This window comes from Marmota flaviventris, chromosome 16 (genome assembly GCF_047511675.1).
Source record: "Marmota flaviventris isolate mMarFla1 chromosome 16, mMarFla1.hap1, whole genome shotgun sequence".
In the NCBI taxonomy this organism is placed as follows: Eukaryota; Metazoa; Chordata; class Mammalia; order Rodentia; family Sciuridae; genus Marmota; species Marmota flaviventris.
Genome location: NC_092513.1, coordinates 3,757,772 through 3,773,627, shown reverse-complemented (window position 1 = coordinate 3,773,627; position 15,856 = coordinate 3,757,772). Strand labels below are relative to the sequence as shown.

Below are 15,856 nucleotides of genomic sequence, written 5' to 3'. Positions count from 1 at the left end.
ATGCATCCTTTTTTTTTTCCCTGTATATATTTTTTCTTATATTTATAGCATAGAATTATACATACACATGTACACATGTATTATACAATAAAACATGAAGTATGTTTATATGAATACACACATCTGTATGTGCATAAATATATATGTATATGTGGTCCTAAATACCTTTTAAAATCTCATGTTCCAAACCACTTATTTTTTAACTTTATATTGTATTTTTAATTTTAAAAAACCTTTTATCCATTTTAATCCTTTCCCCCACTCCTCACCAGTTGGTTTTTAGCACATTATAGATACACCCTAAATTCTATATACCCCTTATCTCAGTAATACTCTCTTGATGGTTAGATTCCACATTCTGTTTAGATACTAAAAAAATATTATATTTGTCCAAAAAACCCTTCTTGAAAACAAAATATTCTGTTTTCAAAGTCATCTCTTTCTTCCTCCAATGAATGTTCATATTACTTATGTTGTTGTCCATTTAGATATGCATCATATAATTGAAATGTGTTTATTTCAGCAGTTTGATTTCTTTATTTGAGGGTGATTATCTTTGATGATGTTTAATACCTAGTGTTTTATATAAGAAAATAATTTTGGTGGTACCAAAGACTCTATAGTCCTGATAAATAGTAGTAATTAAGTTAGTAGTAACCTGGTGTTTCTACACCCCAGTGTCAGTAAACAATGATGAATTTAGGGGGTGTCTGTGGTGCTGTTGAAAAGAAATTGGAGAGCAACAGAGTTAAAGCTGTCATTTGGAACAGTTCACCCAGCTAGTTGCAGAATTCAACTCTTCCTTTTTACTGTCACACAAGTGACATTTGTATTGTCCACCTGCAGGTGTTTTCCTTTACTACTTTTATCAGCATGACTGAGAGCTGTTATTCCAAAGATACACATGCATTGAAGAGGCTCTGCAGTCCTGTGCTGGTCTCAGGATGTGCCAGCATCTTTGCTATGCAGGCACTGTGAGGAAGGTGGCTGTGGGACACTTGAGAGCACGCAGCCTTGAAAACAGAAAACCTACCATCAGACTCTGCTTTAACCACTGAGTAGAATGCAGCCTTTCTAAACCAGCTCATCTTTTTGATACTTACTTATAAGTGTCTCCATAAAATGACTTCACTAGTCTTGACCTTCCAGGTTCATGTGGTGCCTCACAGTTATCAGGCCATTGACAGCCCACGTCCGTAAATAAGTGGACTTTTTTATTCTTAGACGGATTGTGTCTTTCATATATTTAAAATTCTAAAAGAATTTTTAACACCCAATGTGATAGAACTCTTTTGTTGAGCAAGCTGAAAACAGCTGGTAAAATCTGTTATTCCAGTTCTTTTTCCTCCTTCTCTTCTTTGTCTTCCCCTAAAAATTCATTTATTTGTATGTAAATCATTATTTGAAATATTATTTGAAAAATAAAGAGAAGTTATCATTGCTGTATAGCTGCATTAACTTTTTTACTTTTTAGTGAATTATATGTAATAGTAGGGTTAATTTTGACATATTAATAAATACATACAGCATAATTTCTCTATTTCAATCCCCAGTGCTACCCCCTTTCCTTCCCCGATCCCCTCCTTCTGTTCTGTTGATTTTCCTTCTCCATACATTATAGTTACAAATAAGATTATATTTTGGGGGGTATATTCATATATGTACCCAGCATAATTTGGTCACATTTATTCCCCAGTTCTTCCTCTCACTTCTTCTCTACTGATTTCTCTCCTATTTTTGTAAGATTCCTTTCTTTTAAATTCATTTTATGCTTTAGTTAAAACATATAAGACATTTGACCCTCTATTTTCTGAGTCTGACTTATTTTACTTAGTTCAATCCATTTACAAGTAAAGCCGTAATTTCTTTCTTCTTTATGACTGAATACAGCTCCATTGTATGTAAATACCACAGTTTCTTTATCTGCCTCTATTGATGGGCATCTAAGCTGGTTCTATAACTTAGGTATTGTGGATTGTGCAGCTATAAACTTTAATATGCATGTATCACTATAGTATGCTGGTTTCTGTTATTTTGGACAAATACTAAGGAATAGGATGGCTGGGTCATGTGGTGGTTCCATTCTTAGTCTAGCATCATTTCTCCTGTCACACTACCTTAGAGCTGTACATGGAAGCACCTCGCTTGGCAAAACTTAAAATCCAAAGACGCTTGACTCCAAAGTGCTCTAACTTCATTGATGATCATAGTACTTTCCTTCCATACCCCTCCTAAGAAGTGGGAAGCGAGTTCTTGGGGGTAAGCTCATACCTTCACTGCCCTCAAGTGGCACCAGAATAATTTGATATTAAAATAATATAGCCTGTGATTCCATCTTTCCGGCCAACATAGAAATGATTGCTAAGCAAAAAACCAACTTAGGAATTGGCATCAGGATTATAAAAACTACCAACTTACAGGATTGATGTATTGTACATTAATTATTATATAAGTGCAACACATGGAATTTTACCCAACACATAAAAAGACTGCATCAATGAGAGTTAATATTATTGTTTGTGATACAGTGTTATTGATTTGACCATAATTCAATTTGCTTTTTGTTCTCACTTGTAATTCAATTTACTTTTCTTTCTTACTCCATAGGTCAAACTGTGCTGAAAATATCCGCAAACACATTTTACATACTGGCAAACATGAAGGAGTCAAGATGTACAACTGCCCCAAATGTGATTATGGGACAAATGTCCCTGTGGAGTTCCGGAATCACTTGAAAGAACAACATCCTGATATCGAGAATCCTGACCTCGCATACTTGCATGCTGGTAAGGATGGAAACTATTAAAATACTTATTGTTTTTAACACTTAATTGATCACAGTAGTTGCAATGCTCTTTGTACATTACCATGATCAATTTTAATGAAGTAGAGTGTAATGGTGTCTACCTTGAGATCTGTACCAAAGTGTACTCTGGTATTTGTATCACTTGTCTGTGAAAATAGGCCTTTTTTCACTGGATTTTATCATAGAAACAAATCTCCCAAAATAATCATCCTAGGACAACAAAGCAAATAACTGCAAATATTGAAAACATAGTGGAGCTGAAATGAGAGTTGTTTAAGCTTTATATTTTAACTAACTGGTAAAAGTTAATTTTTTGAAAAAATGTTTGTGATTTAGAATGTTATTCCCTATCCCTGTACACCATCATTTTCCAGCGAAAACCAGGCGAAGAGAAGAATGTGACTGAGGAGGATGCACCAAGCATCTCGTGGGTAACAGAGTGCTGCTCGCTTCCCAGAATTGGAGGCGTACCATCACTCAGGTTTTGAGGATATGCTGGCCACGTGGGTACCAGGCTTGTTTTGGATTATAGGTCAGATACTCCAGAAGGTGTCATGCTCACAGGGTAATGCAGATCTGCTGTCACTCAGTGTTTTGTTTAATTAACAAGTTCCTTGAATCTTGATAGATTATGGGCATGGGGTCTTATTTGAAGAAGTACTTGACCATGAAGTCAACTTAAAAGTATCCCAAGATGTAGCCCAACAGCACTATGTGTCAGTGCTGCCCATGCATCCTGGGTCTGTTGGAAGCAGTGGCTGGACACAGTGAGAGCCTTCTGTCCCGCTTCTTCTCCCGTGTTGGCTGCATGACCTCGGGTAGGCTGACCACATAGAGCCTCAGGTTTGTCAGGTTTAAGTCTTTGTGAGAGGACTACCTAGCTGGGTCATTGTGAAAATTTTAAGAGAATGTTGTGGAGCCTTTAGCACAGGACACCTCGTGCTAGCCGGGTGCAATGCCAAGAGGGTGAGGATTCACATATTTGCGTGTGAAAGTCAAGGGATGCCCCAGCAAAAATACAAGATTGTTTTAGAATATTTCAGCAGTACTTTCCATATGACACCTACATTAAAAAAACTAGAATGTGGCGAGTAATTTAAGTTAGAATAATATTATTCTTATACCTTTGGTGAGGTATACATTAGAGTGCAATTATTTGTTTGCTGCTGGTGCGTTCCGTAAGATTTTTCAATTTACGTTGAAATGACTGACGGATTTAAATGATGGTAGGATGTCTCATTTCACAGTCTCTGTTGTATGCAGGACCATCTTTGTAAACAAACAAAAGCAGATGTCTCTGCTCTTTCCTTTTGGCAAGGTTGTCACTGGGTTTTGAACTGAACTTTTTTTTCAGCTTTAGTTCACATAGATAAAATCAAGTTGCAGTATCTCTGGCCATCAGTACTGGGGGTTCTTTGTAAATATGTAAATACATGAGCATGGCAGCACAGATACTGGAGGCACAACCTGTGGGGGGACACTTCCAGAACATGCAGGTGAGGTGAACTGTGGTGCCCAGGTTGTCAGTAACATCCCTTCAGGTAGTGCTGCTCCACCTGCATCACAGTGCAGGACTGCCATCTTTCTTCCCCTTCCATTCCCCTAACGGGAAACAAGACCAAGAGGTTATTTGCCTTAAATAAAGTATCTCTAACTTTTAAAAGAAACAAATGCCAACATAAAGGGGACGATGGTGGTGAAGGTAGCCACGTGTTCCTTCTGTGTTTTGCACAGTAAGAGTAAACTGCTGTGCTCATGTGATACCTGCTCTGGTGATGGTGAGTGCTGCTTGGTGATATGCTTTGAAGAATCATTAGCTATAAAAAATTTAAGTTTTGAGTAAATTCCTACTTTCTTGTATATGCCTTGCTAATGAGTGCTTAGTTCTGATTTTCTCTTTAAACTTTTGTACTTCTGATAGGGGCATTTTCTAAGACAGAGTGGCATCTTCACAAGAAGAGCCCCTATGACACGTGGATCTGTTGAGTGTCTGTCCTTCCTGTGCTGGCAGTAGTACTGTTAGTCATAGTTTTGTTTTGATAATTTGGCTCATTAAGACAAAACTTTAAAAACATAAAGTTTTTGATCCTGGAATTCTTAATCATCTATGGTGCATTTCAGTATGATAATGACATTGAACTGCCACTGCTGTTTACTGGGGTGTTTGTGGTGGTACCAGGTGGCAGCTGAGCATCTCCTAGAGGGAGCTAGTGTTTAGTGCCTTCAAATGGCAGGAAGCCTGAGGGTGGTTGGAGAACAGTCTTAGCTGCGTTCTCCAGCACCTATCAACAAGCTGAGGATTTTGTAACCCAGAGCTCAGTGAAGCATGTCATGCAGTTCTTTCAATAAAAGATTGAGTTCAAAACTTCCATAAATACCCCACCTTCTCAAATCACTTTATTTCTTTTTTTTTCTCTCTCTTTTTCTTTTCTCAGTGCTATGGATTGATCTTGGGACCTCACACATGCTAGGGTAGGGCAGGCACTCTACCACTGAGCTGCATCCCCACCCCTTTTTATTTTGTTTTGAGACAGAGTCTCTCTCATTTTCCCTACCTGACCTGGAACTTGCATTCTCCTGCTTCAGCTTCTGAGTACGGGAATGAGAGATGTGCTTCACCATGCACAGCAAATCACTCTCATCTATCAAGCTATTCCATGTGTGATAGACATCAAAAAGTCCATTCGATGGAAAACATATGACAGTAGCAAAGACTGCAAAGAGTGAGATTTGGGTATTTAAAATTTTAATTGAAATTGTATTTGGAAAATATACCTATTAAAATAGGTATTTTGTTTTTGTTTTAGAGCAATTCTACAGAAAGAGGTTTTTTGTGCTGTCTGTTCCCTTGGGGTCTCTACACTGGTGTGCAGCTGCATTATGGAGGCGATGTAGTCTACACAAATTACAGAAAACTTGAGTTTTCTGGAGACCAATTCAGGTCCCTGCTGTGACACTTTGTAAGGTTGGGTATCTTTAGATATCTCTGAGCTTCAGATTTTAGATTTATATATTCACAGACACATGTGCTCACATACAATGAGGAATGTGTATACTCTTAGAATTAGAAAATGTCCCTTGGTATCTGTGCGTACAGTACCTCTTGCCACGTTTCTACTGTGTTGCTTACCAGTACGCCAATTCCGCTTTCTTGCAAGCAGCATCTACTTGGCATTTTGTGCTTTTTTCTGCTCAATGTTAATCTTTTACATGAAATACTGTCTTTTACTTAGTATTTATACTTAAAATAATTATTGATATATTCATCATAGTCAGAAACCAAAGCTATCCAAATGTACATCAAGTAGAATATGTAAAGATTATACATTTACATAGTAGAATACTTATATTGGTAAGAATGAATGAACTGTAATTATGAGCAACAGTGTAATATAGATATCCATCACATCACTGGATGAACTAAGCCAGAATTTCAGAAATCTATTCCATATAATTTCATTTATATTAATAGAAACACAGAATTTATCTGTGGTCTTAAACATCAGGGTAAATTTTCCCTGTCATTATCATCAATGGAATAAGTCCCAGTGGTGCTAGTCACATTCTGTTCTTTAGTCCCTGTGTCAGGACACAGTTGTGTTCAGTCTGAGAAAATTCATCAAACTCCTAGGAGCTGTGCACTTTTCTGTGTGTACTTTTTTAAAACATCCCCCTGCAGATTTCTAGAGCGGTCCATTTATGTCCACTCTAGATCTAGTATGATGAGTACTTACATTCACATTAATCCCTACAAATCTGACATTGTATTAAGAATGGCCAGAATTCTCTCACTGTAGATTACAATGTTTTTTCTGTTTAGTGTAATCATGTTACCTCAAAAATTATCTTGATTTGATATCTGCAGTTTTTGCAACCTGTCTTTTTTACTATCTTTCTTATCCATGAATAAGCTTTTTATTCACTATACCTTGAAAATTAATTGAATATGTCTATGTTTGCAGTCCCAGTGGCCTTCAGTCTGACTTTACACATAGTTCTCCCCAGTAGTTGTTTGACAGAATTCTGTGAACATAACCCCAAAGAAAGGGAGGTGTGGGGTAGGCCAAAGTGGGGCTCAGGAAAGCCCGCTGAGTCATCAGGGATTGGGCTGAGAAGAATGAGGGTTTTTTCCAAGTGAAAGACTTGTGGTTCTGCCTTTTAGCCCAGAGACTCCTTTTGCCATTGAAGTAATCTTCCTGGTTCCTGGACAGGTTCCCACTAGAACTCCCAGGGTTGTGTGACCTTTTCCCAGAGTGTGATCACTGCATCAAGACTATAAGGTTTCATATTTCTGAGAATCCTAGACTTTAAATGTAGTAAATGGCTGTTGTCTAACAGTAATGATCAAATGTTGTTTTTGCAGGAGAAATTAAGCATTAAATGATGACATGGTATTTTTTCTTAATTTCCTTTATTTTTCTACTGTCATACTTTTGTATTATGTTTAAATTAATTTTATTTTCATTGGTTCTTGTATATATTAAGACTTGATCATTGAAAACATACATTTGATTATTACATGTACAGAGTGATAACACATGAATTTTTCATACTCTCCTCACAAATTGGGATTTTCCTCTTCTTCTCTAAGATAACCAGTTTTTATATTCTCTCTAATGTGTTTTATTTATCTGTATTCCATAGCACTTGCTTCTTACCCAGTTATATAAGAATAGAAACATGGAAATTTGACTCTTATCAAATCCCCACATCTTTTTTTTCTCCCTACTGATAACTGATTCAGTACCATTTAAACTAAACTTAATTCCTTAATTTTATCCAAGTTTTTACTTAGGCAGGCTAAATTTCATATTCTACCTCTGAGCCGTTTGCTTCACATGTCACAGTTAAGGTTAAACAGCTGTAGCCTTTTGTCTTACCCATTCCCTCTTAGCTAGCTATATTTCCAGGTTTCCTGGCATAAAAGGCTCCTTTCGTTGGTGTTCTCCTGGGCAGAGTCCTGTAGCACACGGTCTTTCCCAGATTCCTCTTGGCCTCTGTTTCCACCCCTGCTGCTTTTATCTCCTTTGTTAGTTGGGTGTGCTGACACATGTCATGGCATCCTGTACAATAAGTCATTTTATGAGAAGGTCCAAAAATTTCTGGAAAAGCTGACAGGTTCTTATTGGTTCTCCCTTACATGAACCAATTATTGTTTCAACCTAAAAAGGAACAATTTTTTCTGACAAGATTGCCTTTGGTAAATCTATGCTGACTCACCCCTATTAAGTTGTACTTCCCCAAATGTATCATTAAGCTCATCCATAAGTATCATCTCACATTTATTTCCTAATATAGATGTTAGACATACAGGTCTATAATTTTCAGCCTCTCTCCCTCTTTCTTGTTAACCTTCAGACTGGATTCTGTGCTTTCCAGTCTCCTGGTTCTTTACCACTAACAAAAGACTTCCTAAAATAATTAGCAGTCCAACTAATGTCACCCAAGACAGCATCCCTGGATTAATTTACTGTTTTTCTTAACTGCTGCAAAAGTCTTTGTTCCTCTCACACTCCTGTCTCCATCCTCTGGCGTCTTCTGCTGTGTGATGTCCTCCATGTCCCTCACAGCCTGGCAAGTGGGTATTTCAGCATCTGGCCTTTCTCTTCACTCTTTCTTCCTCTCCTGCCTGTTGGAATCCCTACATTTAGGATGAACTGTCCTCACAGTTGTTGGGTGAATAACAGCAGAGCAGTATTTTTACCAGCCTAGCTTTTCCTATAATATAATTGGTATCTAGGAAAATCTCATTCATGGATGTTTATTAGTAAATACGTTAAGCAGATCTTTAGATCTCACCGCCATTCCTCATTTTTTAAATAATGTTCTAGAATAGTTTTTTTTTCCCAAAAGCTTCTAATGATACATCCTTAAATCCTCTTACATTTAATCTGCGTGAGAAAAAATACATTCTAACTTTCCTTTTGTAAAAAGTGAAAGAGACCTCTAACCTGCTTGACCTTGTGGAATCATGTTAGAGAAATAAGTGCTGCTGTCTTTCTGGCCCATCCTCTGGCCCCTTCCCCTCAGCAGCCCTGCAGAGGGGGGCCCTAACTGTTGTGGAGTTCTAAATCCACACTCCATTCTGAATAGCTTCTTCTTAAGTGGCTAGGAGTAGCACTGAAGTACCATGTTTTCCACACCATCACATTTGGCCTTTCCAGTTAATAAGAAAGAAAGAGGAAGGGTAATCATAGCACCATGCTTCCCCTTGGGCCCTTAAATCTTCAAAACAAATCTCTCTGATAGGTGTTATTCCCCATTTAATGATTTTTAAGAATGGGTCCTTAAGTCGGTAAGTTGCCTAAGGATACATAACCAGAGTGTTCCTGAATCAAATCCATGGCTTTTTCCACGAATTCCAATACATAAACCACTGTCAGAGAGTGAAATTCTTATCAGGGAAACCTTGAAATTTTTAAAATTTCCAATTCACTGGTTACATGTGTTAGGAAGTAAAATCATATAACTTTTAAACCTGCATGATAAAAAGATGTAACAGTTTCACGGATGTAACCACAGCTGGCAAGTCCAGAGCCAACCACCTGAATGCCAGACAGCGGAAGGCACGTGTGCTGGGTATGGATGTGGACTTTATCCCCATGGAGTTGGGTGGCTCTGAGCAAGGTCCTCATCAGGCTGTTTCTGTTCTCAACCACATAGTGACTAACAGGGTTTGCTTCTCTTTTGCAAGCGTGGTTCAAATAAAGTCAGAGTACACAATTAAAATGCAGCTCCTGTTGTGTCCCCTAGCGAGATTGCTGAAATTCATGAAAACCCACTCAGTTAACCATTTTAATGAGTCTCAGGCCCTTGGGTCACTCAAACTCATTGAATAACTACATGATTTTTTTAAAAAGTTTTAAAGTATTATTTAATTAAAGTCAAGTCCTCTTCACATCTATGTCAGCCAGAGCCTTCAGGAAACTTTCTTCAGTTCTTCTGGCCTCACAGCTGCAGGGTGACACAGGCACAAGGCCCTGCATTTGCCTCATCCACTGGTAAAAATGGAACCTTTACAGGGCGAACATTTACATTTGCAGCACTCATGAACTGGCTTCTGAAAGTTAAAATAGTTAAAAAAAAAAAAAGGAAATCCTGATAACTTCATTTATCAAAATTTTAAGGGAAAAGTTGATTTTGAAAAGTTATAGTATAGCAATATTATCTTATCAAGTAATTGATATAGCTTTTACTTTTTTATGCCCATTTTTCAGTTGTTTAATTCAGTATGGCTTATTTATTTAAAAAATTTATATACCTACATACATGTATTTTGACCCCAACTAAAAGATGTTTTCATATGAGAGAAAAATAGTAGGTATTGACAAGCCTTGTTGTTTATGCTGTGTACCAGATTATTGTTTCAGGTGAAGCCATTTAATGAAGAATAGCATCACAAGGTTTTCAAATTATGAGGTAAATTTAGATATATTGTTTAGTTATCTTTGAAATTTTAGTTCACAATATAAAGTAATGTACATTATAACTCTTGAAAGTTAATTTATTTCTATTTTCAGTAAGTAAAATAACCATTGTAAAGTTTTCTTTTCAGATTTTTTAAGTAATCTTAAACTTACAGAAAAGTTGCAAAAATAATAGAGTTCTCCTAAATCCTTCACCAAACCTTCCCAAATGTTAACATCATGTAACCACAGTACAATTCTGAAAACCAGAAAAGTTAGCTTTGGTAGAGTACTATTTCTTACTCTATATTCTTTATTCATACTCCACCAGTTCCTCTACTCACACTGTTTTCTTTCCAGAATTCTCTCCAGGGACCAGCATTCCCTTTGGTTGTCATGTCTTATTGGTCTTCTTCAGTATATGATAGTTTTACAGTCTTTCAGGACCTTTATACTTTTAAAATGGATCAGTTATTTTATAGACTGTCCCTTAACTTGGGGTGGACTAGTGTTTACCATGATGAGGTTGAGGCTCTGCAAGAGGACCCCAGAAGGGGTATGCATCATGTCAGGGGCATGCTATGACTGCAGGTAGTAACCTGATACTTATAGTTCATACAAATAGGCTATTTCTCCTCAAAACATTTGCCCACTAATTTTGACATTCATTATTGGTTCCTGTCCGAAATAGATCTGTGGTATTCACATGCTGACTTTACTTCCTTCTGTCTACTTTTAATAATTTAACTTCTGTAAGGAATATCTGCCCCTTCTCTTCCAATAATTTATTTGTTCGGCTTATTTCAGCATGGACTTCCTTGAAAAATCATCATTTTTGGCCACTGGGCACTCTTTCAGGTGGGCTCCTGTGCTCTTTGATGTGTCTCCTCACTTTATCAGTATCTCTGTACTTTGTGCCTCTGTGACATACTTTGGGTTTATTATATGTTTTCCCTGCTCTGATCCTGAAGTCAACCACTTCTTGAAGGAGCCCTGGTTCCAGTGATTGGAGACTGGTATTCATAAAACAAAATACCTACACTAGGCATATATACTGCTTCTGGGTGCCTCTCTTCCAGGACTTCTCACAGGCTGAGTATTGAATGCATGTATGAATACAAAACCCCAGCATGTCTGTGAATCTTTGTCACCTGGGTTAAACAAGGGTTTATTTTAATTTTCTTTTCAGGGGCAGGGGGAGAGTAGTGGTGGTGGTGAGGGATGTGACATACCAACATTACAGGCTCAAAAAAAAAAAAAAAAAAAAAAAAAAAAAATATATATATATATATATATATATGGATGAATTGAACTTCATCAAAGCTAAAAAAGTGTGTTCTTTAAAGAGACCATCAGGAAAATAAAATGAGGGGCTAGGGTTATACCTCAGTGGTAGAGCACTTGCCTAATGTGTAAGCCACTGGGTTCGATCCTCAGCACCACCTAATAAATAAAAAAAATAACAAAGGTATTGTGTCCATCTACAACCAAAACAAATAAATAAATAAAAGAAGAAGATAAAAAGAAAACCAATAAACTAGGACAAAACATTTACAAATCTAGCTCATGAGGGCCTATATTCAGAATATAGAAGGCACTCAACAGTGGCAAGGCAGATAACCTTCATAAAAGTGGACAAAGGATTAGAAGAGTCATTTCTCCCAAAGAAGATTTACAGATGGCCAGTAAACAGATAGAAATATGCTCAGCATCATTAACATCATGACTCATTAGGAAAACGCAAATCAAAACCAAATGAAATGCCACATCTAGGTCATTTATTCCTTTTGGCAATTATGAATAGAGATGCTGTAAACATTCACATATAGGTTTCTGTGTAAATATAAGTTACCTAGAAACGAGACAACTAATATCTTAACTGTCCAACTATTTCCCTGGGTGTTTGTGCATTTTGTAGCACCACCAGCAGTGTTTGACAGCCTCGTAGCACCACATCTTCAACAGTAATTGGCACTGCGGGTTCATGTTCTGAGTCTTTTTTTTTTAGTTGTAGATTACCTTATTGTATTGTAGTTGTAGATTACCTTATTCTATTTATTTATTTTTATTTGGTGCTGAGAATCAAACCCAGTGCCTCACACGTACTAGGCAAGTGCTCTACCCCTAAACCACAACCCTAGCCCCTGAGTCGTTCTTTTAGGCGTTGAGTGTACCTCATGGCTCTGATTTATTTCTGACTGATCACTATGTTGTGGAGCTTCAAGTCACATGCCCATTCACACCTAGATATGTCCTTGATGAATATTTTGAAGTAGTTTCGCGCCCGTCATGGCAGACACGTGTTCCACTGTGTGCCATGGGGAGGTGGGAAAACCCCAGGCCCCTGCAGAGTTTTAAAAATAAAAAAAAAACCTTGAAGTAGTTTCTCCTTTTTTTCTTTGGGTTGAGTTCAGGGTATTTCTTTTGTATGTTTTTTATACAAGACCTTTGTCAGAAATACGATTTTCCATTATTTTCTAACTTTTTTCTTCTCAACAGTGTCATGTCTTTTGCAAACAAAAGTTTAAACTAGTTCCTTTTATTAATTTTTTCTATATGATTTTTGCTTTTGATGTGGTATCAGAAAATTACTTGCTTAACTCAAGTTACAAAGAATAACTCTTATTTTTCTTTTGGAAGCTTGATTCTTTTACATTCTTCATTTAGGTCCATGATCCATTTTGAGTTGTATTTTGTTTAGCATGAAGTATGAGTCAGGGCTCTTCTTTCTACAGATAGGTGTCGTCTTTGTTGAGCAACATTTGTTGAATTAACTTTGCATTTTTCTTAAAAATAAGTCAGCATTTCTTTAGATCTGATTCTTTACCCTCTGTTACCATAGAAATTTTTTAAATGTAAGCATACATGAATTTTAAATTTAAAATAAAAAAGTAAAGGTCCATTGACAACTAAAAGAATGTTTAAAAAAATAGGAGCTGGGGTTGTGGCTCAGTGGTAGAGTACTTGCTAGCATGTATGAGGCCCTGTGTTAGATTCTCAGCACAGCATATAAATAAATAAAATAAAGATCCATTGACAACTAAAAAAAATATATTAAAAAAAAAGAAATTGTCTGATTTGTCGTGGTCACTGTCTTCCTCCTCTCTTAAACGACTGGATGAGGGGCACTTACCATGTCATTTATAAAATCCAATGGACAAATATAATGAGATTTCTAAATTGTGCTGGGAATATAGTGACCTGTGAGATTATTATGTTTTAATTTTTTATAAGAATAAGAAAATGTTTTTTGCTTATGATAACAATTCTTCTTAGGTGAGCTTTGCCATCATTTCAAACAGTACTCACCTATTTCATACTGTTGTTTGCTATGTATTCATTCATCACATAATGTGGATGTGTTCTGAGAAATGTGTCATTAGGTGATTTTGTGATTGTATGAACATAGAGTGTAGTTTCACAAACCTAGATAGTATAGCCTACCTCATCCTTAGGTTATATGGTACCTATCTGTATATCTGCATATGAATGTACACATACACACACATATATATGATATGGCTTATTGCTTCTACAGCCATGGTGAACAAAATAACATGAGATTAAATTGAACACAAGAGAAATGCTGCAATCTAGAGACTATTTTACCTCTTGTACAAGTGGAATCATACAGTTGTCTTTTGTGACTATCTTGTCGCATTTAGCATAATGTCCTCAAGGCTCATCTATGTCATGGCATTTGCCAGAGTTTCCTTCCTCTTTAAGGCTGAATAATATGCATTTCATCACAGCTTTTGAAAATTACAGAAGCAGAAACAATTGCTCTTGTCAGTGTTCTAGACTCGCCTGTCTTAGCAGGTACTGAACAGGCTTCCTGGCTGATGAGGAATTGTTCAGGGCAGGATGCTACTGGGAAGGGGAAAGTGAAAATGGGAAGAATTATACAAAAATTATTCTCATTGCCTTGAGCATGAGTATAAGTAAATAGACCAAATGATGTTAAGTGATACATCTGAATTATATAAGTCATTTCAGTAAAGTTTCAAAATTGAGGAAAAATAAGCAGAATATTTGAACTTATAAATATGCTTACTTTCATGTTGTTTCCATTTTTAAAGTAAGATTAGAAATACTTACATAAGTTCTTTTAATAGATGAAAATCCATTATTGTAAAGTAGTCACTTGAATCACCTAATAGCTTTTACTGCAGCAGAATATGGCGTAGGCCCCAACTTGATAAAACAGTGGTTTTTGATGGCTGGTCTAGATTATTCTTAAAAAGCTCTGCTCAGACATGTTCACTCTTGTCACAGCTATTAGTGCCATTTGTTGAATAGCATGTCAGTATGATTGGCAGGGAGTCATTCTTTCTTCTTGTGAAAAATCATAATTTCAGTCCATGCTTAAAATAAAAACTTAGCATAAGTGATTTCCTGTTTGTAAAGGCAAAGGCAAGATTTCTTTGGAGGTAGAATAGATTAATTTCAATTTGCATGGAATATGATTTTTTTTCTTTGGGAGGAGAGCTCTTTTAGGGCACTACCTTTCAGGATCTCTTTCATACTTCTTGCCTAGTTTCCTTCCATTAGTATGAATTATAGTTTGAGTTTCCATCCAGAACTTGACCAGGAACAAATTTGAATTCTATTGCTTTAAATAGAATCCACATCTCAAGTAATGAAATAGATCCTTTTGCATCTTGGATTAAAGTTTCTGTCAACTAATCTTTTAGTGTTAGTTGTATTGAAGTGAGTCAATAATATTTGTAAAGTACTCCAAATAGTATCTGGCATATTTTAAGTGCTCTGTGTTTAATTTATAAAATATGTAACTGAAATTACTGTGTCTCTTCTGTGTTCTTTTTTGCGGTATAGGGGGCACTGGGGAAATACTCCAGAGTAGTCTACCAGTGAGCTGTACTCCAAGCCTGCTTTAGTTTTATTTTGACACAGGGACTCACTAAGTTGCTGAGCATGGCTATGTTCCTCCTGCCTCAACCTCTCCCCAACTGGGATTGTGGATGAGGCCATTTGCCCAGCTCCTACATTCTTTCTAATCATGCCAGTAGTTGTGCTCTTGAGTGCCAATGTTTAGTATTCCACTGATACTAACATCAGTGACTGGATTGTCAGCATGATTGCATATTCATATAGTAAGTTTATCCCACCTGTCCCTTCATTGGAAAGAAGACTGTCTGTCATAAGTAGACTGTAGGCTTTCGGGAATGTGTGGGGCATGAGAGTGGCCAAGTAACCTCTTGACATTGTAGGATTCTGTCGGATGGTATTGCAGTTGGCTTCACCTAAGTTCTTATTCTTTAGGCACTAAACTCAACCTTTCCCACTTATTATCTCTTAGTGATAGTTGTATTGGAGTAGTAAAGTACCATACTTTAGCATTTTTTATATGAGTAACTAAATACTTACAAAATATATTCACATTTTTATAGAGACTTCAATTGACAGTGAACTGTGGTCCTTGGTATTTTACAGATAACCCACTGGTAAAATTAGGCTTTGTTAGATTAACCTTGTTTCTTAGACTGAGCAGACTTCACACTTTAAACCGAGTACTAGATAGTGTAGGTACCACATGTAGATCCTCAACTTGTAAGTGCTCTTGCTATTTAAAAAGTATGTTGGAAATTGTGATTGCTGCAGGGATGCTAATGTAGCTCTAACT

The 15,856-nt window shown here is 36.7% G+C and overlaps 1 protein-coding gene across 3 annotated transcripts in view; it reads left to right on the top strand.

Annotated features, from left to right (window-relative positions):
- Positions 1-15,856, top strand: part of Znf407 (zinc finger protein 407) — a 430,768-nt gene that overhangs the window by 296,484 nt on the left and 118,428 nt on the right. For all 3 annotated transcript variants that reach the window (XM_071602635.1, XM_027935301.2, XM_071602634.1), the window contains one exon: positions 2,608-2,786. In XM_071602635.1, coding sequence (XP_071458736.1) covers positions 2,608-2,786 — 179 coding nt within the window. The remainder of the gene's footprint in view (positions 1-2,607; positions 2,787-15,856) is intronic.